The 26,861-nt window shown below is 38.4% G+C and overlaps 2 protein-coding genes across 9 annotated transcripts in view; one reads left to right on the forward strand and one right to left on the reverse strand.

Annotated features, from left to right (window-relative positions):
- The first annotated feature begins 5,189 nt into the window (after positions 1-5,189).
- LOC6551120 overlaps positions 5,190-26,861 on the forward strand; it is a 77,711-nt gene continuing 56,039 nt past the window's right edge. Inside the window, exons 1-3 of one of the 4 annotated variants that reach the window (XM_026982381.1) lie at positions 5,190-5,941; positions 16,095-16,299; positions 26,193-26,589. The gene's annotated coding sequence lies outside the window, so the exon portion shown is untranslated. Of the gene's footprint in view, positions 5,942-15,380; positions 15,467-16,094; positions 16,300-26,192; positions 26,590-26,861 lie in introns of those variants that run through there. The other 3 variants (XM_026982382.1, XM_026982383.1, XM_026982384.1) reach the window with 3 other exon arrangements.
- On the reverse strand, positions 11,079-18,852 carry LOC6551234. 5 transcript variants are annotated; one of them, XM_026982391.1, is made up of 4 exons: positions 15,173-15,232; positions 13,994-14,052; positions 12,840-13,747; positions 11,079-11,794 (listed from the first exon to the last, which is right to left on the reverse strand). In XM_026982391.1, the coding sequence occupies exons 3-4, from the start codon at positions 13,221-13,223 to the stop codon at positions 11,222-11,224; spliced, it is 957 nt and encodes a 318-aa protein (XP_026838192.1). In that variant the 5' UTR covers positions 13,224-13,747; positions 13,994-14,052; positions 15,173-15,232; the 3' UTR covers positions 11,079-11,221. The 5 variants fall into 5 exon arrangements, with proteins under 5 accessions (XP_026838192.1, XP_015010646.1, XP_026838191.1 ...); XM_015155160.2 differs by lacking the exons at positions 13,994-14,052; positions 15,173-15,232 and adding an exon at positions 18,664-18,852; XM_026982390.1 differs by lacking the exons at positions 12,840-13,747; positions 13,994-14,052; positions 15,173-15,232 and adding an exon at positions 12,046-12,646 and having other exon boundaries at positions 11,080-11,794.

Below are 26,861 nucleotides of genomic sequence, written 5' to 3' on the forward strand. Positions count from 1 at the left end.
CAAACTGTACTAGGTTTTGAAAAATATAAGTAAAATGATTTATTTCGAGCTTCAAAACCCATTATTTGCATTGCAAATTAGCTTTAGTTTCAACATAATTGTAAAGATACAATGGAAAAAAAGATACAGTAAAAAAGATACAATAACAATACAAATATTTGTATCCATGAAATATAGTCAAAATTAAAGCAACCAAATTTATTTAAAAAAATAAGTAAAAAATAAAAAATATAAGTAAAATGATTTATTTGGAGCTTCAAAACCCATTATTTGTATTTCAAATTAGCTTTAGTTTCAACATAATTGCAAAGATACAATGGAAAAAAAGATGCAGTAAAAAAGATACAATAACAATACAAATATTTGTATCCATGAAATGTACTCAAAATTAAAGCAACCAAATTTATTCATTAAAATGAAACTACTTATGTTAGTAAACTACTAATGATGTTAAACCTACCACACATAAATGTATGCACATGTGTACATCCTACTTTGCCTGCCTTGGAAAATTAGCCACACAAGGAAAATCCTACGGAGATGTGGACTTGTGGGGCGCGGTACAGGGGGGTAAGGGGGAGGGGAGTACCGAGACCGGGAAAATATGTGCTAAAGTGCGCCGGCCACCGCAGGTCAATTAATCATACTTTAGTGTTTAGCAGACACCACCACGAAAATACAAACAAAAGCACAAACACAAACGCAAACAACGAAGCACAATTCATAATAATAACAATAATTTAGCATAAGGAAAGCGGGACGGGCGAAGGGTGCGAGTGAGATGGCGAATGTGCACATTAAAAGTCAGGGTCAAAGTGTGGCCATTGTGTTTTGCCGCTCCCTCTGGCGCTCCAACCGAACAACCCCCCCCCCACAAGTGTCTGCTGTTGTTGGAAAAAAAAAAAATAAAAAAAACAATAAACAAGAAGAAATATGAATGGCAAAGCAAATGTAACAAAATGTTGAGAAAAATAAAGAAAACAATAAAAGTCAAGATCTTGGTTCACATGAAAATACCCTGCCATTAATTCTTTAGCAAAAAAAGTTTTGGCTACATTTCAAATCAGATTATCATTTGCCACAGGTGCTCATATATTTATTTATATTGTATGTATTTTTATATCTTTATAGTTTTCCAGCGAAGGCTAGCTTTTATGGGCGCCCGAGCAGAAGCCACATAGGTATAAAAAAAAAAAAAAAATACAAAAAAGTGGCTAAAATCTCTAGTATAAAACCAAGATTATGTACTAATATCAGCCTAAAGTTATCAAACAATTAAATATTATTTTAAAAAAATCTCTTGGTAAACGAGGAGGGAAACTCAAACTACATAACCTCAATGTGAGTTCCAGTACTAGTTCAGTTCAGTTTGTTAAACCGAGTTGAACCCATGTCCATATTCGAGCATGCCCTTTTCTTTTGGGGCTAAAGTGAGTGACTGCGACGTCGGGGCTCCAACTACAACAACAACAACAACTACAACGGCAAATACAAGTACAACGACAACAATGACCGGCAATTGTTTTGCGGCGACGCCTCTGCCGCTGCCTCTGCCGCTGCCGACGTCAATGACGCAGCGCTATGTTTGCGATGGCTATGGCTATTGTGACATCCGTCTACCCCCTTCCCTGCCCCTCCACTGCCGCCCCACCACCCCCCACACCAGCCGCAAGGGGTTTCTTTGTTGTATTTCTTGTTTTCTGTTTGCCAATTCGTTTTTTTTTTTTTTTTTTTTTTTTTTTTTTTTTTTTTTTTGGTTTTGCGATCGAAGTCGATCTTTCTACACGTTTTCATTATAATTTTACTGTCGACCTCTCGCTCCCACAGCTGCGGCCATCTCACTCGTCGGCTACAGGCCACATTCATTCATTGCAATATGCAATAATTTCTCAAATATGCATATTTCAGTCAAAAATAAACACATAAAATGTACTTCTGACTGTTTTCTGAACGATATTCCCTAAAAGTGTCCCATTAGCTAAAAAAAAAAATAAAATTAAACTGACATCCAGTGTCCAACAATAAACATTCTTCAGCATGAATAATAACTAATGTGAAACTTCGACATTATAAGTTCGTGCAGAGAATAGGTGCGAGTTCGGCTTTGCGATGCCTGACTGTACAGCCATTTGGCGAGGCAACTCTTTCAACTTGTTGCTAAAAATATGCAAGACAGTAAAAGGAAACCGGTTCGCCGTCCCGTACACTCGCACATGTACGTACTGTATATGTATGTGGATATGGCTATACATACATATGTATGTAGTATATAACTGGTTGTTGCTGGGTGCCGAGCCACTGACCGATGCCATGGATGCGAGGGGGTACGATGGGGGGAGGGGTGGTAGGAGGTGGTAGGGGAGCTACGGGGTGCTGTGCGGTGGAACTGGAACTGTGACTTGATTATTCAGTCGGCCCAAGAGGCAAACTGATCCGTGCACAGCACACAAAGCCGGAGTAAAATGGGGGAACAAAAAAACGAGAGGGGCAACCACATGCGAAACACCAACACGTAATACAAGATCGTAAAGCGGTTTCTATGTGATTGGATTGTGGAGGGGCGGTGGGGGAGGGGGGTCCGAGTGGGGCTGAGAATGGGGCAGCATCGATTACGCGCGCAAAACCGGCAAGCCGATGGAACTGTGGGCACCGCACTAAAGGTCACCTACAGTGCATGTACATAAATATGTTTAAAATATGTCATTTTTCAATCTTAGTACATATAAAGTTTTTTTTTTTTTTTTTTTTTTTACTAGATTTTATAATATAGTTAGTTCAAAACTATGCACATGCTGTGCACTGAATATTGGAAACATTTTATTAAATATTCCATCACTTATATTTTATGTGGAAAATTTGTCTTAACTTCTAGAACACAATTCTTGCATAGCTAGTGTTCACTGTACCCCGTTGTTGCTGTAACCGTCGATTGTTGTTCTAGTTGTCTTGTGTTTATTGCTGTTGCTTTTGCTGTCACCGCAAGTTGCGCTACTTTGCGCTTATTCGGCTTCTCCTCCTCTCTCTGCCCCCTCCCCCACCCCCTCCCTCCACACACACTAGACTCTTTCTTTCTTTTTCTCTTTTTCTCTTTTTGCCTTGTTTATTTATTTCATTTCTTCACTCCCCTTCCCCTTCTCGCTTTCCGCTTCTCTCTTGCAATGTCACCCACCAGAAGAGGCAGTTGTTGAATTCCTCTCTCTGCTGGAATTCTTCCCCCCTTCACAATCACCCACCGTGATCCTTCGTTGTTGATATGGCTTAACTGTGAATTGGCCGCGCGGCGAACAAAGATCACATCAAGTTTTAATTGTGGGCGAAAATGGTGGGGGGCTAAAACGGGAGGTGGAACCAGTGATAAGCCGAAAAAACGAAAACGCGCGCGATAATAAAAAATCTAAATAAAACACATCAACAAAAATTAACAACAACACTCGAAATGAACTGATATGTGTATTTAGGTGGGGGCTCTGGGGGGAAACACGAGGGGCTATAAATAGGAAATGGTGACAGAAAGGGGCGTTAGTAGCAGGGAGGGGGGTCCACATGATCGCATCCACTGCGGTTGGGGGAATCACGTTTCCATCATCGAATAATCTATCTAATAAATCAATAATATATGTATACATATGTATGTACATATATTTTGATGAAAGAATTTGCAATACATTCAAGACCTTTCAACCACATTTGAAATGGTTGCAACCGAACGCTCAATAAAAAGTTTACGTTACTTCGACTTTGCCATGAGAACGAAAAATCCGAAGGGTTTTTGGTGGGGATAAAACCAATGTCAGTTTCGCAAAATGACGTCAAACACTCCGTTTGCCAAGCAGCCTCCTTTTTTTTTCTTACTTGAGACCTTGAACTTATCAATTCCAGGCAAACAGATATCAAACAATGGATTTTGCTATTCAGATTGCTAAGAATGCAGTTGTAATCTCTGTCTCACTGTTTTATAAAGTAATTATCAAAGAAATAATACATAGTATCACATACACTTGCCAGAAAAAATATGCGTACACACTCAATGCGTAACTTTGATGACAAAAAAAGTAAATTTATACAAATGATATTTTTTTTATGTTATAAACACATAATAAAGGCTTTCTTAGCTTTAAGTACTTAACTTATTTTATGGAAATTAAAAAGGTACAAATTCATGGGAAATTCATACAAGAAAAAGTATGCGTACAAACTGAAAAACTCTTAAATTACATAATATGTATGTATGCATATATGCATGCTGTTAGTTTTTAATGGGATTTTATAAATGTATATCCAGATGTACATATATTACTAATACATATCATTATTATAAAGTTTGAACAGCTTACTTAAAGTTGAAGACTAAATCGAGAAACCTGCCTAACCTAAATCACTCACGTTATCTTGACACTCCCGTGCGGTTAGGAACCTAAAATAGAAGAGGGGTTACGTTGGATACCATGGTATGGGATGGTATCCAGACTCACATGCAGGGTAATAACTGGAAGGGAATAACTGGCCGGTAAAAGAAAAAAAAAACTTTAGCACGTGGTGCACCCCGCTGTGGTGGTCGCTGAATCTTAAGCGGATTATGAGACGTTAACCCCCTCTAACTCCACATCACCCACTCCCCCCAACCCCCTGCCAGCAACCCCGCGCGTTGATTGACCCGTTTTTGGCCTCAGCTACCTTATAAACTCTATAAAAAAAAACAAGGCAAAAATATACCCGAGAATTTCAAAGCCCCCACCCTGCGACTTTTTTGCCTCAAGTCCCCGCATTTTTTTCCATGTCCAGCTTCGGGTTACGCCAGAATCCTACGCCCGCCCCTTCCATTCCATAAGCAGAAAGCAAACGCAAACGCAAAAGCAAACCGAAAACCGAAAACCCCCAAAGAATTTCGCAGTCCACGCTGCGTATGCTTTCATTTTATTTCGCTTTTCATATTATTATTGTTGTTATTCTTATTTCAGACCCTTGCTGGCAAGCTGACTGCACTGTGACAAAAAATTACTTATTGCTATGCAAAATGATTGCGCACTATTATTGGTTGGCATTTTCAAATAGCGAAACTCATATTTCAAATGTAATTGTTAGTTTCATGGGTTATTTTTGTAGGTTTTAATTACAAGTCATTATTTTTCTTTCCGTGTGCCCCTTGCTTTACATATTTATACGCTTTCGTTTGGTTTTCCGTTTCGCATGTTGCCCTCTCTCTCTCAGTCGCTTGTCCCTCTTCGTCATCATCTTCTTATTCCCCTTCGTGTGCGTGAGTGCTTGTGTGTGTGTATGCTTAAGTTAAATGTGCCGGTTTGTTCTGTTGACTTGTTGTTGCTGTTGCTGTTGCTGTTGCTGTACTGTTGACGCTGGTCGTGTCATGTTAATTTGTGAGGTCTCCCTCTCTCGCTCGCTCCTTCCCCTTTTACGACTGCGCTAGTTATTTGGTATGCTGTTCTGCTTCTTCTTGCTCTTCCACTTCTGCTTCATCTTCGCATTCACAAACATGCATACACATGTACATACATACAAGCAACTACGCAAACAACGTCAAGACAATGCGCAGTAGATAACAAATAGCCCTCTCCCGCTCACCATAGCCTCTTCTTCCTCTTGCGCAGTTATACATATATGCACATACATATATAAATTACGTGTCTGCTTGTATCTATGGCAACACAGCGTGAGATATATAAGATGTACATATGTATGCAATGGATGTATGTGCAATGTGTATGTGCGGTGCTTATGCAGACAGCTGCTTTGTGTGTCAAATTGTAGCGAAAAAAAATGTGTTTTTTTTGTGTACCAACGCGGAGAGGAAGAGATCGAGAGTTACTGATGGCGTGGGACGTGGAGAAGAAAAAGAGAAGAGCGCGCAAGAAGAAGAGCAACCAAGCGGTGCACGATGACCCCGTGGAAAATTTGCTAAACTAACCAAAACATTATACCAATTTTGGTGAGTACACAAATGGGTGCATATTATATACTACATAGCTAGCAAATACAAGTATTTTGATTCCATTTACCAGACAATTTTCACAAAATATAAAAATATTAGTAGGTGTATCTTAAAAAGGAGTTAAAAAGCTTATTTTGAATTAGTACCGCTGTATGGGATTGGGATATTTTAAAATATTAATTTACAGAACTCATCAAATTGGATACTGGGGTACCTGTTTTTTTTTTCTTTTACAAACTGCTCCTTGCTCTTTGCGCTCCCTTCTTGTGAACCAGTTACTGTTGCACAGTGCAGCAGTGGTCAATTAAATCCTTCACCTCGATTTATCATTATCATTTATTAAATTTATAATTAAAACATTTAGTTCCGAGCGTATGCTTTTTATCACTCTACATAAATTCATTTTAATATTAATTAATACATTTTGATATTAAACACAGATACATTGGTGTATGTATATATGCATTAGGAAGTCGACCGTATAAAATGCCATTCAATTAAAAATATTTATGCAATGTATGGAAAAACAGAAGATGGGTCACAGTAACAATGTTTTGATATGTGCAAGTTGTCCCACTGTGCGCTGTTGCCGTGCGGAGCTGCGCAAAAACAACACCGGGCACTCTCTGACGCACTGGCTCTCTCACTTAACCACCTCACTCGCCATCTGGCCGTCTTACTCACGCGTGCGACATTGCCTACTGTTTGTTGTTGTGTCTGTCGGCGTCGCTTTCTGGCGACTGCGCGCTTGCGGCGCTGCGTTGCCAAACTTCACTCGGCTCTGCTGTGTGAGTGCGACTATGTGTGTGTTTTATATCAGAAATTTCCATTTAACTTTTTTATTTAGGTTTCCTTTTTTTTGCAACGCTTGCGTACCTGTGTGTCTCTGTGTGTTTATTGGTATATAATTTTTTGTTTGTGTGTATGTTAGTTACACTTTCAGCGGCTGTTTCCAACCATTTTTCTTGCCACTTTTTCTTTTTTTTTTTGTACTTTGTTTTGGTTGTGTGTGTTTTGGTTTCTACGTCACACCTTTTTTCGGGCAAGCGAAATGGAAGAGAGAGAGAGAAAGAGGGAGAGAGTAATTTACTGCATAGGCCTGCGAAAAATTGGCAGCAAAATCTCAGACGAGGGTTGTTTTATTTTATTTCATTTATTTTTCCCCATTTTTCGTCGACTTTTTCGCATAGCCACAGGTGTCGTTGCGCAGCTGACGTCGACGCCGACGCCGACGCCGGCAGAGAAGCGGGCAGACGTCTGACTGTCAATCCGTCAACTAAAATAAACAGCAGCAAAAAAAATTTACGCAAAAAAAAATATCTTGCACCTCCGTGCAAATTATTTAGTCGTCAAAAAGTTAACCTCAAAATTTAGCCTCTGCCGGCGTCGGCGTCGACGTCGACTACATCTGCTTCGGCAGAATGCACAATAAAAACAAAAAAGCAATTATAAATATTTATCAATTTGACAGAATATGTGTGTACAAACATGCATATATACACGTACATATGTATATTAATTGAAATAGTATCTACAAAGCACGAACTGAACAGCCTCACCAATGAAAATTGAACAAAAAATACTTTATTTTTGAGTTTATTTTGGCTCTAAAAATAATTATGCCCAATAAAATCTCATTTAATTGATGATCAATCATTTTTTTAATAACGAATCACATTACTTATGTATGTACATATGTATGTCTGTACAAAAATCGTACAATTTCACTTGTTCTAAATTATATAAATTAATATATGTATGTACATATGCATGTACAATCTGAAGAGCTTTTCTTGATGAAAGAGTGATGTGAACTTTATGTTTGTTATTTTTGTGTTATTTGCTTATTGGTATGTATGTAGTTTGTGTGTGCGTATGTGCACTCGAACAAACTTTGCTCCCTACACTTGACCTTGTTTTGCCATTTTCATTTTGTGCCACAAACACGCCCATACACACTCACACACACACACACACACACGCAGAGATGGGGATGGATTAATGCGGTTGACTACGACCAAAAACTGTTTGCCGGCGAAGAAGGGTGACTAAGGGGTGCAGGGGGGAAGGATGGAGTGAAGGAGGCAGAATGTCAAAACCAAAGACGCTGAGAAAGGCAAATGGCGACACACACACACATGCACACACACACCCAGCGGACATCAAAACTTTGAAACATGCGAATTTTCCAGAAACTACAAGTTTCATTTTCTATGCACTTGTCAAAAATCTATGTACTTTAACATACTGTTATTAAAGCTTGCAAGCGGATCATAAGATGAATGCTAGAAATTTTAAACGACAAGGTCACTTCACGGGCTAATCAATCCCAAAGATACTTGAAAAGCTTGAAATGCTTGAAAAGCAGTGCAAAACTTGTATTTCTTAACAAACGGACACGTTTTTCTTTGCGTGCATAGAAGGGAACAGAAGGGAAAAGGAGGCAAAACAACTGAGGGACAGTAATTTGGCTAAATTTTGTTATTTTTTCCCCCGAGACGGCTAAATGCCGGCTACAACAGCAACAACGAAAAGCCAAAGAAAATTAAAGTAAAGGAAAGGAAAAATCCAGAAAAGGAACTCAGAAAAGTGGCTACACAGCGCAAAAAGTTCTTACAACAAATGCTATCGCATTTCACATTCTTATTCCTTGTTTGATTGTACTTATGTACATACATACATATGTATGTATGTAGATATGTACATACATGCCTCAGATGATTTTGTACTGTTTTTCTGATGTCGTATTGATGAGTTCCAATGCCAAAATCATCACTTATTTATCATACAAACTGGGCGTTGAAAACTTAGTGTATGGAATTGTAGTTCGATTGCACAGACAACCCAAAAGACAACCCCTTTTTCTAGTTTTTCGCCCTTCTGCCATTTACCATCTTACAGGCGAAAACATACATAGAATCATAAGAATAAAACCAAATAGAAAATAGAACCCGACCTAACCGAAAATTACACAGAAAAAACTGTGCAAGCATTTAAGGCATATTCGTTTTCTTAATAATACATTCCATAACTAATGTGAAGAAAATATTCCTTTTCTCCACAGTTTTTTTTAAAGACGCTTTATTAGTTTAATAAACATACATATTAATAATACAGGGTGCCTTATGAAAGTAATGCGCATTTTCTAAGAAAAATATATTTGTTGATCCAATCAGTACAAATTATTAGAATTCTTCAAAATAGTCCCCTCCTGCGTCAATACACTTGCGGAGACGTGTATGCCACGCCTGGAAAGCACGCTGAAACTCCTCGACAGAAATGCCTTTCAGGAACCTTGTTACGAGAGCTTGGATGTTCTCCACCGACTCCCAGTGTTTTCCCTTTAGCTCTCTCTTCAGTAGGGGGAACAAAAAAAAGTCGCACGGAGCTAAGTCAGGGCTGTAAGGAGGCTGGGGCACAACTGAGATCTTCTTCTGGGTCAAGAAGTTGGTGACGACGAAGGCCGTGTGGCTGGGGGTGTTATCGTGGTGGAGCATGAAAACGTCTTTGATGTCTGGCCTGACGCGTACGACTTGGCGTTTCAGTCTCTTGAGTACCTCTTGGTAAAAGGCTCCGTTGACAGTTTGTCCTTGCGGTACAAACTCAAAATGGACGATTCCTCGGACGTCAAAGAAGACAATCAGCATTGTTTTGATACGAGATTTGAACATCCAGGATTCATCGCCAGTTACAGTAAAATTTAAAAAACCTGGATCATTTCTAATCGATTCCAACAATTCTTCACAGCGCAAAACTCGAACGTTTTTCTGCTCCTCCGTCAACACCTTCGGCACAAGCTTCTCACAGACCTTTCGCATTTGCAAATCCTCCGTCACTATTCCATGTACCGCAAATGTTGACAAGTTTAGGATGTCAGCGATTGCCCGGATGCTTAACCGACGGTCTGAACTCAAAGTTTCTCGCACACGGCGAACGTTTTCATCAATTCGTGCTGTTGTTGGACGTCCGGAACGTGGATCGTCGGTGACCTCCTCTCGACCCTCCTTGAAGACCTTGTGCCACCTTCCACACTGAGATCTTGAAATGCTCTCCTCCTTAAAGGCCTCTCGAAGCATTTGATAAGTTTCCGATGCATTTTTGCGAAGTCGCACACAAAACTTTATGGCGTACCGCTGTTCCAGCGAACGCTCCATTGCACCGTGACACAACAGAAATAATGACTTCGCTCTACGACATGTCCTACCACTTCTATTGCTCAGAGCGAACTGAGAACGAGCGCGTTGGAAAGGATAAACTCCGCCCCAAATTTTCAGACAGGTCCGAGCGTGCTACGACAGGTAGTTACGTGACAATGAAACCATGCGCATTACTTTCATAACGCACCCTGTATTAATAATATTGTTACTATAGGACGTACCAATATGATTCGTCTGTGTAGCAATGAGTGAAAGGGCAGGACTGAGCGAGAGGGTGCGATAGATTGCGAGAGAGAGAGGGGAAGAGACAGTATAACGGCAATGGCAATGCCAACAAATTAAAGTTACTAAAGCAAAGGGAACGGCACAAAAGAAGTGAGTGAGGGAGTGGGAGGGGGGCGAGAGGAATAGAAGGAGTGAAGAAGGAAGAGAGAACACAGCGGCGAGGCAAAGAAAGCTGAAATAAAAGAATCGCAGTGGGCAGCAAAAAATCAGCAGAAAGCGGTGGACGAGAAGGAGGAGATGAAGACGAAGAAGTGGAAGAAAGAAGGCAGGCTGAAAAACAAGATGTGCTGGACGTGGGGGATGGGCCGAGAAGGGGTGGAGGGGTGAAGAGGGGAAGGGATCCGCATGCAGAACCACTCACTCAAATTTAAAATGAATAAAAACCGGTTCCTTTATTTGCTTTCCTCCTTTTTGTCTTGCCCTTTTCTTCCCCTTCCCTTTTGCACCGCGTTTCGCTTTTAGCCGTTTGCTTTACATTTTTGCATTTTTTGTTGTCTTTTTTTGTTCTTGTTTTTTTTTTTGCGTAGCAGTTGCAGGCGGCTAAAATGTTATTTTTGGTTCTTCCTATTTTTCCGCTTTAGGTACAAAACTTCAAAACTCTTCTGCTTTACTTAATAAATTTGTTGTTTACCCACGGAATGTTAATTATTGATTTTTGAAAATATAAAAAAAGCAAGCACACATCCATTTTGACTTACTTTATTTTGTTTTTTGCTTAATAATTGCTACAAAAAAATCTAGGCTTTCAAAGTGTAGGAACCTATAATTAATAATGACTGGCACATGCGAATCGAAAAGAAATATGTACATATGAGCATATTACGCATGGTGTTAACTATTTTTCACCCAGAATAAATTTCGCCTCGAACGAAAGACGATTCATCCGGCCGTAGACGAGCACCTCGCTGATGATCCGTTCGGCGTAGAGTCGCTGATCCGGTCGCATATGCCGGAAGTGGGTGGCCATCCGCTTTCCGATGAGCTCGCACTCGTGCTCGCTGTCACTTTCGTGCACTCTATCCAGATCCCACTCCTTCTTTATTTCCCTGTCTCTATCTCGATTCGGAGTCTCCTCGTTTCGACGCTTTTTCACCGTCTCGCCGTATTCGGTGTCATTACTGCTGCGTCTTCGCCGGATACGGATACGGCCAACAGATTTATCGAAAGCCAACGATTCCGCATTCAGTCGCAGGTGCGAGGGACTAGCCAGATAGCCACTGTTCTTGACGCTATCCACCAATGAATTGTCCCGATAATCCTCCACATGGTGCTCCACTTCGGGGCCCATGTTCTCCGCTTCGGGGTCGTGATCAGGCTCTGTTTCCGGTTCCACATCGCCATCGACCACGGCATTGAGACGCAGCACATCCTCTTCGTTTTGGAACGTCTCCGCAATCATATCAACCTCCTGAAAATGGATGTAAACGGAGTTGGTGTTGAGGTAATATATAATAATATAATAATAATGTAACATGATGTATGAGTATCTCACATTGTGGGATTATGCAAAAAAAACTAAATAATAAATCGGTGCTTTCATATAAACTATTTCTTTTTGCTCGCAGTAAGTGTTATCTTAGTATTGTCCTGATATGCCTTACATAACCTCTTTATAACGTACTCCCATAGACCACTCACTTCGGCATCCAACCTATGCACCTGATCATTATCGTTGTCCTCGGTTATGTCTCCATTTTCCCGCTGCTGCATAGAGGCCAGTGAATCCTCCGATTCCGATAGGTGTGCTTCGATTGCCACCGATGTATTTGCCTCCTGCTGCCGCACTTTCAAGTCGTGATCCTGTTCGGCCGCCAATTTCAGTTCGCCGGTTTCCAGTTCATAGAGAAAATCGAGCTCTTTGAAATACCATAGCGATGGGGTATAGGTGTTGTTACTATCCAGCACCTTTCTCAATTCCCGGCGATACGAGGTACGGAAATTGTTGATCTTTCGCTTGAGTGTATGGATATTGACATTGCTATCGGAGGCGCGCAGCAGCTCCAATAATCGTCCATAGGATTCGACCTTGAGCCGCCGATCCCGATACAGTTTGCTCCGCACCAGCCACAGTTCGGGCATCGAGCGGTACATGCCGAGGAACTCCTTCCAAAAATCGATGGCAGTGCGAGTGTGCGACATGTCTGACGTCTGGCGACCGACTGAGGATTGTACCGTAAATTGGTCGTACGACCGACGTTTCATTTGTCCTACGACCGCCGTCAAACCGCGTCCAACGCGATTCAAACACATTTTATTCGCTGTACTTATGAGCATACAATTACAGAACTGTAAGTCATGGCATATCATCATATCATAGCATGCATACCTTAGCAAAACCAACAAATACTACATATAGCTAAAGTTATTTGCTACAGTTATCCTACAAAGCTAAATGATTCTGTTTCCCTCTGAAAGGACCAATGTAACAGTCACCCCTTCTGATTATAACTCACTTGGATGCTGGTCTCGTCGTCCAAGCTCTCCGATTTCACCCGGACGGGCGATTGAATGTTGAGCACCGGCTTGAGGAAGTCCATCATATGGAACCACCAGAGACGCGGCTGATAGCCATTGTCGGAGGTCTGTACCTTTTTGATTTCGCGACGATAGCAGCATCTCAGTGAGTTTATCTTGCGCTTAACATCCTGAACGGAACAGCCGCCGTTGACGCGTCGCAGTATCTTCAATAGCTCCTGATAGCCGGGCTCCTTTTTCTGTTTCGATAGGTAATCGGGACTGCTGCTGTCCCACAGGGCGGTGAAATGCTGATAGCAGCTGATGAACTCCTCCATGACTTCGGGCGCATCGTACAAAATTGTGGCGCCCACAAGGGACATTTTCGTTTGTATTCCTCTCTCGGTTTTATCGCACTCTTTCACGCCCGTTTCGACGGTCTGACGCTGAATGATAGAGAATGACAAAGTGGGTATAGGTATTATATGTAGAATTTTGTACGGTATGATGTTGCTATGTATTTCTTTTGTTTATTTCGCTCGCTTGCTGTATGATGCGGCATGTCATGCAAGTGCAACGTGTGCGAGCGGCCCTTTTGATGTCGCCGCTCTCGGCTGGTTTTTGCCTCTTGTTTTTGTCATTTGGGTGCATGTTTGCTATAAAATGTCGCTGTTGCAGCATTCGCTTGTTGTCTTGGGTTATTTTTGTTGGATTTCTTGTTTGGTTTTCTTGTTTTTTGTTGCTCTAACGTGCTCGACGGCGTTTTCAGTCTTATTTCGCTTCAAACATGTTGCGACTGTGCAGCATTTGTGTGCGCTGCTGTTCGGCTTAGAAAAATGTTGCCCGTTGCGTCGGCCGGTTGCAAGCAACAACAACAATAACAGCGACGAATAGGGGAGGTGGAGAACTGAAAGAAGCGGAAGAAAAGAGGGCTAAAAGACCTAATAATAACAAAGCAAACCAGCAAAAAACAACGAGCAAATATTAATAGAAACACATCTTTAGCGCAAATGTACTGAAAATGTATTTATTTTTGCTCGATTTTCATGCTTATAAATGATGGTATTTAAATTGAATTAAACTGTGTACACCCAAAACATAAATAAAGCACTTAGTTGCTGATTTTTTCAATCCAATAATGTTTTATACGTACCTATGTATGTACTATTTAAGATTGGGCTTTGTAGTCGAATTTGTAGCACAACTTGTTTCCTATTGAAAATAGGAAATGTAAAATATTTGCCACACTTTTCATTAATTTGCTCAAATGAAAAACGGAAAATCGGTTTGATGCGAGGCAGCGAACTTGCAACCAAATTGAGCGATTGCAGGTAAATCGCACGTGTGTTCGACTCAATTTTTTTTGTAGCCACTTAGGCTGGCCGTTGCCCTCTTTCCGCCCACCGCCCACCTACCATCAAACCCCCCACCCCCTCTCGTGACCCCGCGTAACCCCGCCCGATTTTCCGACCGCCTGCGCTCAGCGCATTTCACTTTCACTGCAAATTGGCAAGTGACAAAAAAGGCACAAAAACAGAAAAAACAGAAAAAAGGGAAAAACAAAGGCAACAGCAACAAAAACGAAAACCAAAACAAAACAGCAGGGGAAAAACAGACGAATGAAAATTATCAAAGGGTTATCGAAAACGAAAATCAAACCATTGAAAATGCGTACTGTTCAAATTGTCAAACGTTTTTGCTGAATGTTTGGTATAATTAAAACGAATTCATCCAACTGAGCAAACTACATGCATACATACATTTGCACATACATATTACATATATTATTTTATTTCAACTTGTCGAAGTTGAAATCTTATAACTTAAATGAGTAAAAAAGAACATGTAAGTAAAGTATCTTTTACTTTGTTGAGCCACATATACTCTAATACTGTCTAAGCCATGTACATCTAGGTATATGTATGTACATAGGTATTACATAACATGTTGAAGTACATAGCCTTAACAAAAAAACCTAGTTAAAGTTACTACACGAATTAGGCAACTAGCGTAACTGGAATGCAATATACTTTTCGAAATATTAGTAGTTAGTTCTAACGTGCTTTATATATTTATTAACATTTGATAAGCACTCCCAACTGAACTGCACAGTGCCAAATAATTCGGGATGCCACTGTGTTCGAAGCGGTTGCGAAGGGTTCGCTGTTCGATGTCGAACAGTGTCTCTCTATCTCTCTCTCTCTCTCGTTCGGCGAAGATCATTTCAATACTGCATTTTTCGCACAACATTTGCGATTTCCCATCGCTCATTTTCCATTTTCATTCAACTTCATGCAATACACCATACATACACACATCTATGCATACGTACAGCTGAGCAGACCAGCACTTTCCCAGCACGAAGTGCGCGTTGGTGAAACAGCAATTGAGTGGCAACCTCTGCCGCGGTTTTGTTCGCTCTGCAGACGTCGCTGCAGACGCTCTGCCGGAGTCGACAGCGTTTTTCCGTTGCCGTTTGCCGGCGCAGATGTCGTTGTAGTTGTAAAGTCACTTAAACCCGGGTATGTGGTGACGGACCATGCTCACGTTTTTCATTTGAAAATTTGCGCCAGATAACATATACACTGCGAATTTATTTATTATAAATTCACGTAAATTAACCGAGGTAAATGTGCAGCGCAATGCGTCTGAAAAATTAACGAAAAAATTGCCATATTCTTATATATATGCGTATATATATATATATAGGTGTGTGTGTTTGTGATAAATATTCGTGCGGTTTTCTCTATGCGTACGTGTGTGTGTGTGTGCCTGTCTGTGTGTGTGTGTGGGTGTCGGTATGTGCGTGCGTCGGTGTGCCAGCAAAGCAAACGTGAACAAAATGTAATGAGCAAAATGCAATCGAAAATGTGATTAAGAAAAAATATATCACACAATTGCGTCGCGATTTTTTTTCTCCCTTCTTTACCGCTGCTCTCCACCGTCTTGCTTGCTCTCTCGCTCGCTCTCTCGCATTAAAGTGGAAAAATTTCTAAACGTGTTTGTGTGCGTGTGTTCTAATTTTTTGTTGTTTAATCCATTTAACAAAAAAAAAAGTCTAAAGCAAAGTCCCGCGCACACACACATACGCATGCACACACAAACACACACGCAACATCGAAAATAAAAAACAATTTTTTTGGGCCCGACAACGCCCTGTGCTAAAAAAAAATATAACATAATCGTTGTTAGCTTCATATAAAATATGATATGAAATGCATATATGTTGAAAGTTAATCATTTTTTTTTTATAGTTACCATAATAAAAATGCGAATGAAAATTGATTGAAATTAAGAAGATATCGCGTTATTTGTGCCGCATTTTCAAGGAAGTGCAAATGCAAATGAAAAATGCAATTGCAATTGAAATTAAAAAAAAGTTAAGGGAGAAAAACTGATTTTCATGGATTTTCACGGATTTTCCCTTCGCGGATTTAGCCATCATTCTCCGTCCATCGGGTAAGTTTATTTAATTATTTAATTCATGTGTAAAAACTAGCTTAATTACCGTTAGTTGTCATCAGTGAATTTAGCAAAGAAATTTAATTCACATTATTTACTTTTTGTGGTGAAATGTTACTATCGTGTGGAAATTATTATACAACAAAATTGGTAAAAGTGCAAGTCCGACATCAAAATGAATAAAAATAATTTAATTAACACTCCATATATTTATCTTTAAATAAAAGGTTATCTGGCTGGTTTTCATTCAAATTGTATAATTTTAGAAGAAACAAAACAAATGCCAGTAATTTATTTCTTATCCCTTATTTGTTGTTATATAAACAAATACATTTTTAGTTTTTTTTTTAATTAGTCCGTCGGTACCAAGTGAATTTTATGTGAATTAATTTGAAATATGGGCTGGTGATTATTTTCTATATTTATTATAAATTTTTTAAGTGGCTCTTGAAAGCTTACGTCTTCAGAAAATTTGGTTCAGTTGCAAAATAAATATACAATTAAACTTCGTTATAACTAATGATAAACACGCGAATTTCAGGTGGCGTTTCTTCATAATTGCCATGTGTTTCATATTATTTAAACAAAATCTATTAGGGAGTATATGGAAAATGCATATATCATACTATGTATATGTATTTGTACAAAGGGTTTTAACTCGAAAAAATTTGTTTTCCAAATGAGGCGTCATATATACATGTATTTCGAAACTGAATTAGAGCAACTTATTTAAAAAAAAAAAAAAAAAGTAACCCCCAAAATTCTTGTTCCAACTGGTTTTGCGATCATCTTCATCATCCCCAGTAAAAACCGAAATAATCGAATGGGTTTCTTAAAGTTTGCGATCTGGTTCTTCAACTTGGGCTGAATTCGTTTTTGAAATTCCGATTGACATGTGTTCTTTGACTTCGAGCGTGTGGCGCCAAAAAAAATCAAATATTTTCCCCATTTTGATTCTATTTCTTGATTCCCTTGGCTCCTCCGCCTTATATGTGGCATATATCTCCATACATTTGTAGTTTTAGCTATTTATACCTTTCGTGGCTTCGCCTTTGGAGCAGCTTCCATACATTTATTCGAATCTTTCATTAGCATTTAAATTATGCAAATATGACTTGTGTTCTTTATGCCTGTTTCACTAATTTCTCTTCTCCCGTTCGAATGTGAACAGCTATACCGCATATGTGTGTATATACATCTATATACATTTCGTATATAGATGAGGTTTCTAAATTTGTTGTCTTCTTGGCTTTCTGTTATTTTACATACATATGTACTATTGATATACAAACGTAGAATTTCTCGTTAAACCGGTTATATTTTTTAAGCTTTGTTCAGCGCATTTTATTTGTTGCCACACACAAAAAATAAAACACAAATGGTCGTATAATATATTTCAAGGGTTGAAACCAATTCTTAACCAAAAAGCAATGTTAAATGAAAAAAACCATTTAAGTTCAGAACTTAAAAATACCCAAAAATTTGACAAGCCAATAAACATTTTTTTACTCAAAATTGAACACAGAATTTCTTATTCTATTTTAGTTCATTATTTATTTTAGTTTACATTTTCAAGACTATAAGTATGTTTGTATGTTTATACATATATCTCATGGATTTTCTTGTTCGTTTGTCGTTTTCATGTTCATTTAAATGCAATCGCAATCCGCATATTGATTTTTCCTCCTTCAGAAAGACAACAATAAAACAGAGTTGGTAAAAAAAAAAAACAAAAGAAATGCGCAACACACACGAAAAATATATATAAAAAAATATATATATATATTCACGTACGAATGAAGTTTGGCAACCTTTCTTTTATTTTACGGATGAGAGAGGAGATGAAAGGAGAAAACAGAATCGCAGAGAACAAGAAATTACCGTTCTAGTGTTCGGCACTCGCTTTAACCCCCTGATGGCCAAAATATTCTAAGGTTAAAGCTGCAAACCATGTGGTTGTAAATATTTAAATATTATTCAAATGTTTAGAATAGTGACGTTAATGAGAATAGTATGAATTCCAATATAATTTTTTTTGATATTGGCCTTGTCACATATTGAATATTGCAGTGCATTCAATTCAATTCCAAGTCATTCCATTCCATTTTAATGAAATTTTTGTGATTGGAAGCGGTAAATAGAGCACAAATGTATAAAAAACATAAAAAAGAAATTAAAACAAAGGAATGAATTGATACAGCAGCACAGTGCAAAAGTCAAAGTTTATATCAATAAGTTGTATTTCTTTTTCCACCAGCAAATGTAGATCATTCCTCCTCTTCCAATACACACATGCATGTACATATACATACATATGTGCATACATACATACATTTACTTTATACTTGCTGTTCTACTTACTTTTTCCCGCCTGAAATGTCCGCCCATATTTACCATTTGGCAAACTGTGAGCATATGAAAGTAATTTAAAAGCAAATTCTTTGCTCTTGTTCTAATCTCGCAAGTTTCTTATCTGCCCTTCTTCGCTCTGCTCTCCCGTTACCACCCGATTCCCTCTTCTGCTTCTGTCTCCACCCCTCGAATGTTCTTGAACCTGAAAGAAGCGGAGAAACGGCCAGAAATGTGAAGACGACGGAGAAAGAGAAAGAAAATGCCCAGAAGAAGCCGACTATATGGAACTGGAAAGCTTTAGAAGAATCACTGCAGATTCTCCTGCTAATTCTTCTATCGTTGCGTTCGAAAGTCTTTTGGGTCATCAAGCAGTTGCATAAATCAGATTTAAATTGGTTTTCTAAATTACCAGCATTTTAAAAGCCTGAAGAATCTTCAATAATTTGTCAGCCAATTTATTACCGAAGATTTGACTTTTGTTGAAAGCACGTCTTAATTGAAAACTAAAAGAATGGCGAGGAGAGCATTTTGATTTGCTAGCTGATCAATTATCAATTATCATATTCAATGCATTACAGTTGTACATATATTTTTTGCACTGTAAATTGACTAAACAAAAACAATATTAAGTTGCAATGTCTAGTCATGGAAATTCAACCCGTTTTTTTTGTTGATTATTTCAACTGCAATTTGAATATTTGTGTATTCCGAATTCTGCGCAGATTTGTTTTCGCAAAGCTACAAAAGTGAAGAAACCATATGTGCCGCATATGCGTTTAATATTTAAATATTTATTATTATTTTTGCGTTGCACTATTTGAAATTGCAACGTGCGTGTCTTCCCATTTGTTTTTGTTTTTTGTGGTTTTAGGTGGGCAGAAATTTGCGTGTTTTCGCGAAAAAATGCACATATGTACATATATAAATACAAAAAAAGTATATGCAACCTACGGTGGAAAATTTGAGGTGAAAAACACGTTTTCCCGAGCATAGTAGTAACTGATAAAGCACACGCACGCTACAAAAACAACATGTACACTGGCGGGAAAATATAAATATGTTTAGCCGAGGGTGAAAAATAGTTGCTAATATTAATATAAGTTAATTAATAATATAATTTAAAATAAAAAATTGAACATTTTAATTTATTCATATCTAAAATGGAGGATTTTCTATTTATTAACATTTAAAATTGATGATTTCGAACATTGGACATGCCCCATATCATATTTGATTCATATTTTATGACTTTACTGCAACTTCAAAATATAAAGCATTATCTTAAGCATACGTATATGTAAATTTATGCAATTTAAATACTGATTTTATTTGAATGCTATCAAAGACCATTATATTGAAAATGGAAAATTTCATTTAAAATCATGCCTATGGTACATTTGTACTTAAATCCAATTGGAGTATATTTATTTTGCACCTACAAAAAGGGACATCTTTTTTGCGGCCTGCACTGTGTTTTAATACGCCCCCATATAAAATGCCCGAAAATAAAAAGCCAGGCGCACTAAATTAAAGCTCAAAACGAAACGAAAAATCAATACTTCTTTACTTTGGCCAAAACACCGAAAAGTGGAAAGGGAAATGGACGATTGGGTGGTTGTTGGTGGAGGGGGAGGTAGGAGAAAGAGGAGAAGAAGAGGGCAGGCCTAGAGGCAGCGACGCCGACTGCGACGTCGCGCAGCGGCGCTTATCTGAAATAAATTGCTTTCGGCCTACTCGTGATTTTGTTGTTGTTGTCTTTTTTCCTCGTTTTATTTTCTGTCTGTATGTACATATGTATGCAACTGAATGCGAGTGTGTGCGTGTGGATTTCTGGCTTTTACCACCCACACATCTGCATGAATAAAACAGTCAAAAGCATGCGTGCGTAAGTGTGTGTGTGTGTGTGTGTGTGTGCTCCACAATTATTATTATTATTATTATTGTACCGCTCTCCCGGTCGCCACGCCGCTCCGCTCTGCCACTCCTCCCGCCCTCGCCCACTCTCTTTATATGGGTTTTTTATTTTATTTTTCATCTTTTTTCTTCTTCTTTTGTACGTGTTTCACCTTGCGCGCCGTGTTCATTGCTGTTGTTTTTGTTGCCGCTGCGTTTTACTCGTTAGACCCGTTTCTACCATCCCCTTCCCCCTCATTCTACCTCTTTATCGTGCTCTCTTCACCTCGCCCGCCTCTCTCTCCATAGGTCTCCTATCATTTTTCATGCACACACAGACGGGCATGCACACGCACACTGAGTCGCTTTTGTTGCTGCACTTTGTGGGAGACAAAGTGCGCCGTTGCCGCACTTCAGTTGGATTGGACGAATTAAGCTATTTTCAGAGGAAGCCAAAATAAAAGGAAGAAAAGCCAACCAATTTCGGGAGCAAGCCCACGAATAAATCTTTAATTTATTGCATTCAGATCTCTGAGAAAATTTTAACAGAATCGTTTATTTGCATTTTTCGCTGTTAGCTGTCTTCATTTTTTTTTCTTGGTTGCTATGTATATCTATGAAAACAATGGAACTAAAGTTTTGAATAAAAAATAAATATTCCCAAAATGCGCAAGAACACATCAAAAAAAACACCTTACATACATATTTTGCATGGTTTTATGTACATATTATATGCATACAAATGTATTTACATATACACATGTACATCAATAGTTGAATGCTTAAATATTATTCTGCGGCACATATATGTAAGTTAAAAATTCAGTTACTTTAATCCAAACGCTGTTAACTGAATTTCTACGAATTAAAAAGTTCCCGTAAAACTATTCAATTGAATTTTCTACGTGATGCATCCCCATTTCTGAATTACCCAATTGTTAAAATGATGTTCGCAAAAAAAGTGCACCTTTAAACGCGTGACCCCACTACTATGTATGTAAATATGTAATTTTTATGAAAATATATAATATGTACATACATATGTATGTATTTCCAATTCAATTCCAATGTGTGTTTATGGCAAATATTTAGCTTGTTCCTTTCTGCTGCAAATTATTGTGCACTGCATTTGCCTGAACTTTTAAATTGGCGAATAAGCGAATGCGAAATAGCCCAAAAAGTAAAGCCAATAAACACGAATTGTTGTTGTTGGCCGGGTGGATTGGCCGAGGTGGTTGTAGGTGTTGGCAGGGGGAAGGGGGGAAGGGTGAGGTTTAAGAAGTACAAGAATAAAAGCAGCCAACAAAAACAACTTGGCATGAGAGCATCGCCCCATCTCGTTCGCACTCTATCCCTCGCTCCCTAACTATCTCTTTCGCTCTCGCTCTCTCTTGCGGGCAATTTTGGTTCTCTGGGGTATTGTTGGTGTCGTGTCGTTTTGTCGTCGTCGCTCTGTCGCGTCGTCCGTCGTTTAGTCGCTTGGTCGCTTTGTTGTCCGATTCCTTTTATGACGTTGCGAGTTTTATGTCTGCGCGTGAGTGTGCTTGTGTGTGTGTGTGTCTGTGTGTATTTTGTGCGGCACACAGTTGCCAACGGCTCTGCCGCCTTGCACTTGTTGTTGCTGTTGCGTCAGCCGCACTCTTGTACCCACACACACACAGGCACACACGAACGTTGCTGCGCACGTCTCTTTATGTCCCCACCCCTCGCCAACAGCCCACCTACCCCCTGCCATCATCGTCGCTTCACATCCACACTTCCTCTTTGCATTCCATTCGCCATCCGCCTACTGTTTGCTTTGGCATAGCACACGCATACACATGCATGTATGCACAGCGGTGTGCGCAATAATAGCACCTGTGTAATTGCAGTAATTTCATTTTGATCAAAAAATTTCCATATTTGATTTACTTATGCAACACAATTAAACAATTAAGTGATGTATTTAAATACATATGTTTGTGTACAGCGCCAAAATGCACAGAAAATTCGAGAAAGAAAATAAATAAGTAACCTGGTTAAATAATAATTTACATTCTATTATTTTACTTTCATTTTTATAGAACTCAGAACTATGAGCTGAACAGTTTATTTTGAATTTCGAAATGAGGGCGTGATATTGGCTTGCACATTTTTGTGGCCTAACATTTTGGGCGCCACTGTGAGTTCAGCGTTTATTTGTGTACATACATACATATGTATGTATGCCAGTTCTCTGTTTTTACTCAACCTCAGCACAGCAGTAGCCTCTCCTTGCCCCTTCCCACGTTTCCCTTTCATCGTTTCGTCCCTGCTCCCCCTCTTGGCCTGTCTTCTGTGCTCCATTACTGCTTGCTTTATTTGCTATCGCTCTCTCGCTCTGCCTTCCGCTTGACTTGTGCGCAGATCCCCCCGTGTGTTGCCATCTCGCTTGCGCGCATTGGCACTCCACCGCTCCAGTGCCTTATCTGCCTCTCCCTCTCGCTCGCTCACTAACATGGGCCTCGGCATCGTTTTCGTCTTCTTCAAGTTGCTTTCTTCTGTGTACTGTGTGCACTCGATACAATGGGCCCTCGAAAAGCGATATTATGAAACTTTAATATTTCGTAATAAAATATTTTCTAATATCATGAATAACAGTTATAATTTATTGTTTTAGCCATATCAATTTCCAGAGTTGTTAGTATCGATAAATTAAATTTGTACATCTGAGCATACAATAATTGTAAATCTTATTACTTAAGGATTCAACAAAGCGTTTTATGCGCTTGCTTTGGGAGTGCTCACTGTGGTTTCCTTCGCATGCTATTATTATTATTATTATAATTCAGCTTTGCTGGCTTTTGCTTGTTTCTCTTTTTTCGGTTTTTTTAATGCTTTTACGTTTCTGTTTTCCCTATTTTCATTTATTTTTGTTCGCATAGTTTTTAGTCTTTTTTCTTCTCGCCCGTACATGCATATATACATATATACGTATTCAGTCGTCTGCTGTTGTATGAGTGTTGTTATTTTTATTAATTTGTTTGCGCTGGGGCTGTTTTTTTTTGTTGCTTTTTTGCTTTCGTGCTTCTCTGCTTTTTGCCTTTTGCCATGCTGCTTGTGAAATTCGGCAACAGCGCTGCTTTAATCTTACGCGTGCTTAACTTTTTTTCCTCGCTTCCCCTTCCACACCGCTATATTCTTTTTTTTCTTGCCCCGTGAAGTTTGGCAACTGGGCTTTCGTCTGCTTGGCTGAGTTTTTTTTCTTCGCTCTTTGTTGTTTTTCGTTTTCTGCTTCTATTTCACTTTATACTTTACTGGAATTTCGTGCTTATTTTTCACATCTTAAATTTGAATTCAATTTTCATAGTGTGAATTAAATTTACTATATTTGTATATTTGTATTTCTCGCATTCTGCGCTTTGTTTTATTTATTTGCTGCCGTGCAGTTTAATTGCTTTCATTAAAAGCAAACACAGTTGCAAAATTGCAAAACTAACAAAATAAAGCAGAAAAGTTGATGGATAGATTTTTTTTTGTTGAAAGGGTGTGGGAGGGTGATAGTGAAAGAGAGGGAGAGAGGGGAAGGAATATAAAAACGACAACTGCGACGCTAGCGGAGGCAGAAGAGAAAAACATGTGGCCAGAAATATTGGAGTGTTCTCCATGGCAACGTTGCCAAACTTCAGCACCCATGATTTTCAACCAGGGCAGCTGTCTTCCTCGGTTTTTCATACACATGTACATGCATGCATACATACATACAATGCATATATCTTCATTTGTACATATACATAGACGTCTATGTACATATGTATGTGTTTGTCGATATGACCGTGTGTGTATGTGTGCTATCGAATGATAGATGAGTGGGTGAAAAATTATTGATGAGTTCTGCTTTAAAAGCGCTTCATTTCCATCGGCTGTTGAAATAAATTTAGCAGGTAAGGGAAAAGAGTTTGGGAACTGGGCAAAAGTTGTATAATTCAAGTGCGGCCTCAAATACATACATTCGCAATTGATGTAATTTCAATGAAACGGTGAAAAATGCGAATCGGTTGAAATTTCTATGTTCATATGTTACATGAGAACTTCATATTTGCCAAATGTTTGTTACTTACATACTTGTTTGAAAAATATGCATATATGTACTTACATATTATTTATATTGTATAGTTCGAAAACCAAACAATATGCAATTTTCCAAATCAATGAAACACTTTTATCTCAACAATTTGTTTCAAAAGGTATTTTTACCAAAAGTGTATTTTTTAAAATAGGAATACAATTTGTTAACGTTTGTTTGAACTTATATAATATGCACAGACATGTATGTATCTGGTTAAAATGTATTGTATTATCATATGCATGTATCCTCTTCATACAAAATTTTATTTACAAACCAATTTGGCAAAGCAAACGTAAAAATTTAATGAGCAAATTCCGGAATAATAATAATATAATAATATTTATGTTTCCATTTAACGAAAAAACCATACGAATAGAATGTGTTGAATCATTTTGCTTGGTCAGTGAATATGAATTGAATCATTAATTGCGTTTTATATCGAAATAATAATGCGAATCTAATGTTTAGCGGTTAAGTAATGATCAAAAATTCTTGACTGACAATGGAAAAGCTTATTAAATGACTAAGTCTTACCATCTTTAATTATAGATAAACATGATATTATGGTATCAAGATAAATCTATTTATTTCGCAAGTTATAATTGTAAAACTTGTATAACTTGTTTAAAAGATATGCTTAATCGATGTGATAATCGAAAGCGATCCTATCAACAAACGTAACTGGATAGACTTTTCAGTTGTATTTATATTTATTATAGAATCATCACAATCTCCAATTTGTTTTGCTTCCTTTTGTTTCTTAATCAAAACATGCGATACTAGAAGCGAAGTAATTTGATAATCGAAATAATCGATCGATAACTCAATTAAGCGCAGTCATTTCCCATTGAAGTACCCATGTGCTTTTGTTTCGCATTGCCGTTGGAATGCCCTGTCCGATCTAGAGGCCTTTTGGCCTTGGCCGTAAGTTCCAATACCTTAAGCTCCCTGGTCGATAACATAAGTCGTCTTGCGATGGCTGTGGCAATTCAGTGACAGAAATAACCGCAGACGCGATCAAGTGTTTAAAATACTGCGGTAAGTTTCATTTCATATAATTTGGCTTCTGCGTCTGCTTTTGAGGAAATCCAAAGTCGCAGTCAAAGCACAGCCAAAGCAAAAATCAAGGAGTGACGAAAATCGAAAATCAACTTCACCTTGAATTGAAATGCCATTACTTATAGCGTACTTCTCGTACTTTATTCATTTTTTTTTTTTTTTGCTTTTCCTTTTTACTAATTAAAAAAACAATTAAACAAATTCTTTTTCCCAGAAGCAGAAGCAAAATCAATGTCAGTTAAAGTAGTGAAAATCACAATAATTGCGATTTTTGCTTATACGACTGCAGCATTTTAAACACTTTTTTTTTTTTGTGATTTGGAGGGTGTATTTTGGGAGCTGTACCTTGGCGGGGAACATTATCTGCTGGAATATTTATGGCCATTATCGATTTTCTAATCATTTTACCTGCTAAGCCTGCTATAGTTTTTTTCTGCTTGCTTGTGTGTTGATTTTTGCAACTAATCAGAGTGTTTCTCTTTCTTTCGCTTTCTTGCAGGTCGAAATGGACGGACCGGACGGATTGGATGCGTGGATGATAAAATTAAAGTAAATGTCTTTTGTGTTTGCCTTTTTTTTCGGTGTGTGATGTCTTGTGATAGAGCGAAAAAACGAGCGAAAAGAGATAGAAAGAGAGAGAGAGAGAAATGTGAGCGAGCAAGATGACAAGAGAGCTGGAGAAAAAGAAGTGTGCAAAGATGTTAATTAATGGAAAAATTCGTTTCGTTTTCGTTGACGTGATTTTCGGCTCAGTTCGTTTGGAAGATTAAAAAATGAATAATCATAATATAAAATCCAAGCGAATGGTTTATATGCCACACATGCAAACACATACACTCACACCTACAGCTGTGTCCATTGAAATAGCAGTGCACGAGGAACTAAGAAATATAAAGGTATTTTTCCGTGTGCCTTTTCAAGAGCGACTTTCTATTTCACTTATTTTGGTAAAATGAACTGTATAGATATATAAAAAAAATCCTATTCCTTATTATCTTTATTAGAATAGCAGTGTTTGATTTTTTTAAACGAAAAGTCCCGAAATGATCAATATTTTGTAAATAGTGTGTTGATTGTTATATTTGAAAGGGCAATACAATAAAAAAAATGTAAAAAAAATCTATTTAATGCCATTAAATGTGATTTGAAGCCCGAAAATCGCGGTACC

Source organism: Drosophila erecta, unplaced genomic scaffold (assembly GCF_003286155.1).
Source record: "Drosophila erecta strain 14021-0224.00,06,07 unplaced genomic scaffold, DereRS2 tig00000126-arrow-pilon, whole genome shotgun sequence".
NCBI lineage: Eukaryota > Metazoa > Arthropoda > Insecta > Diptera > Drosophilidae > Drosophila > Drosophila erecta.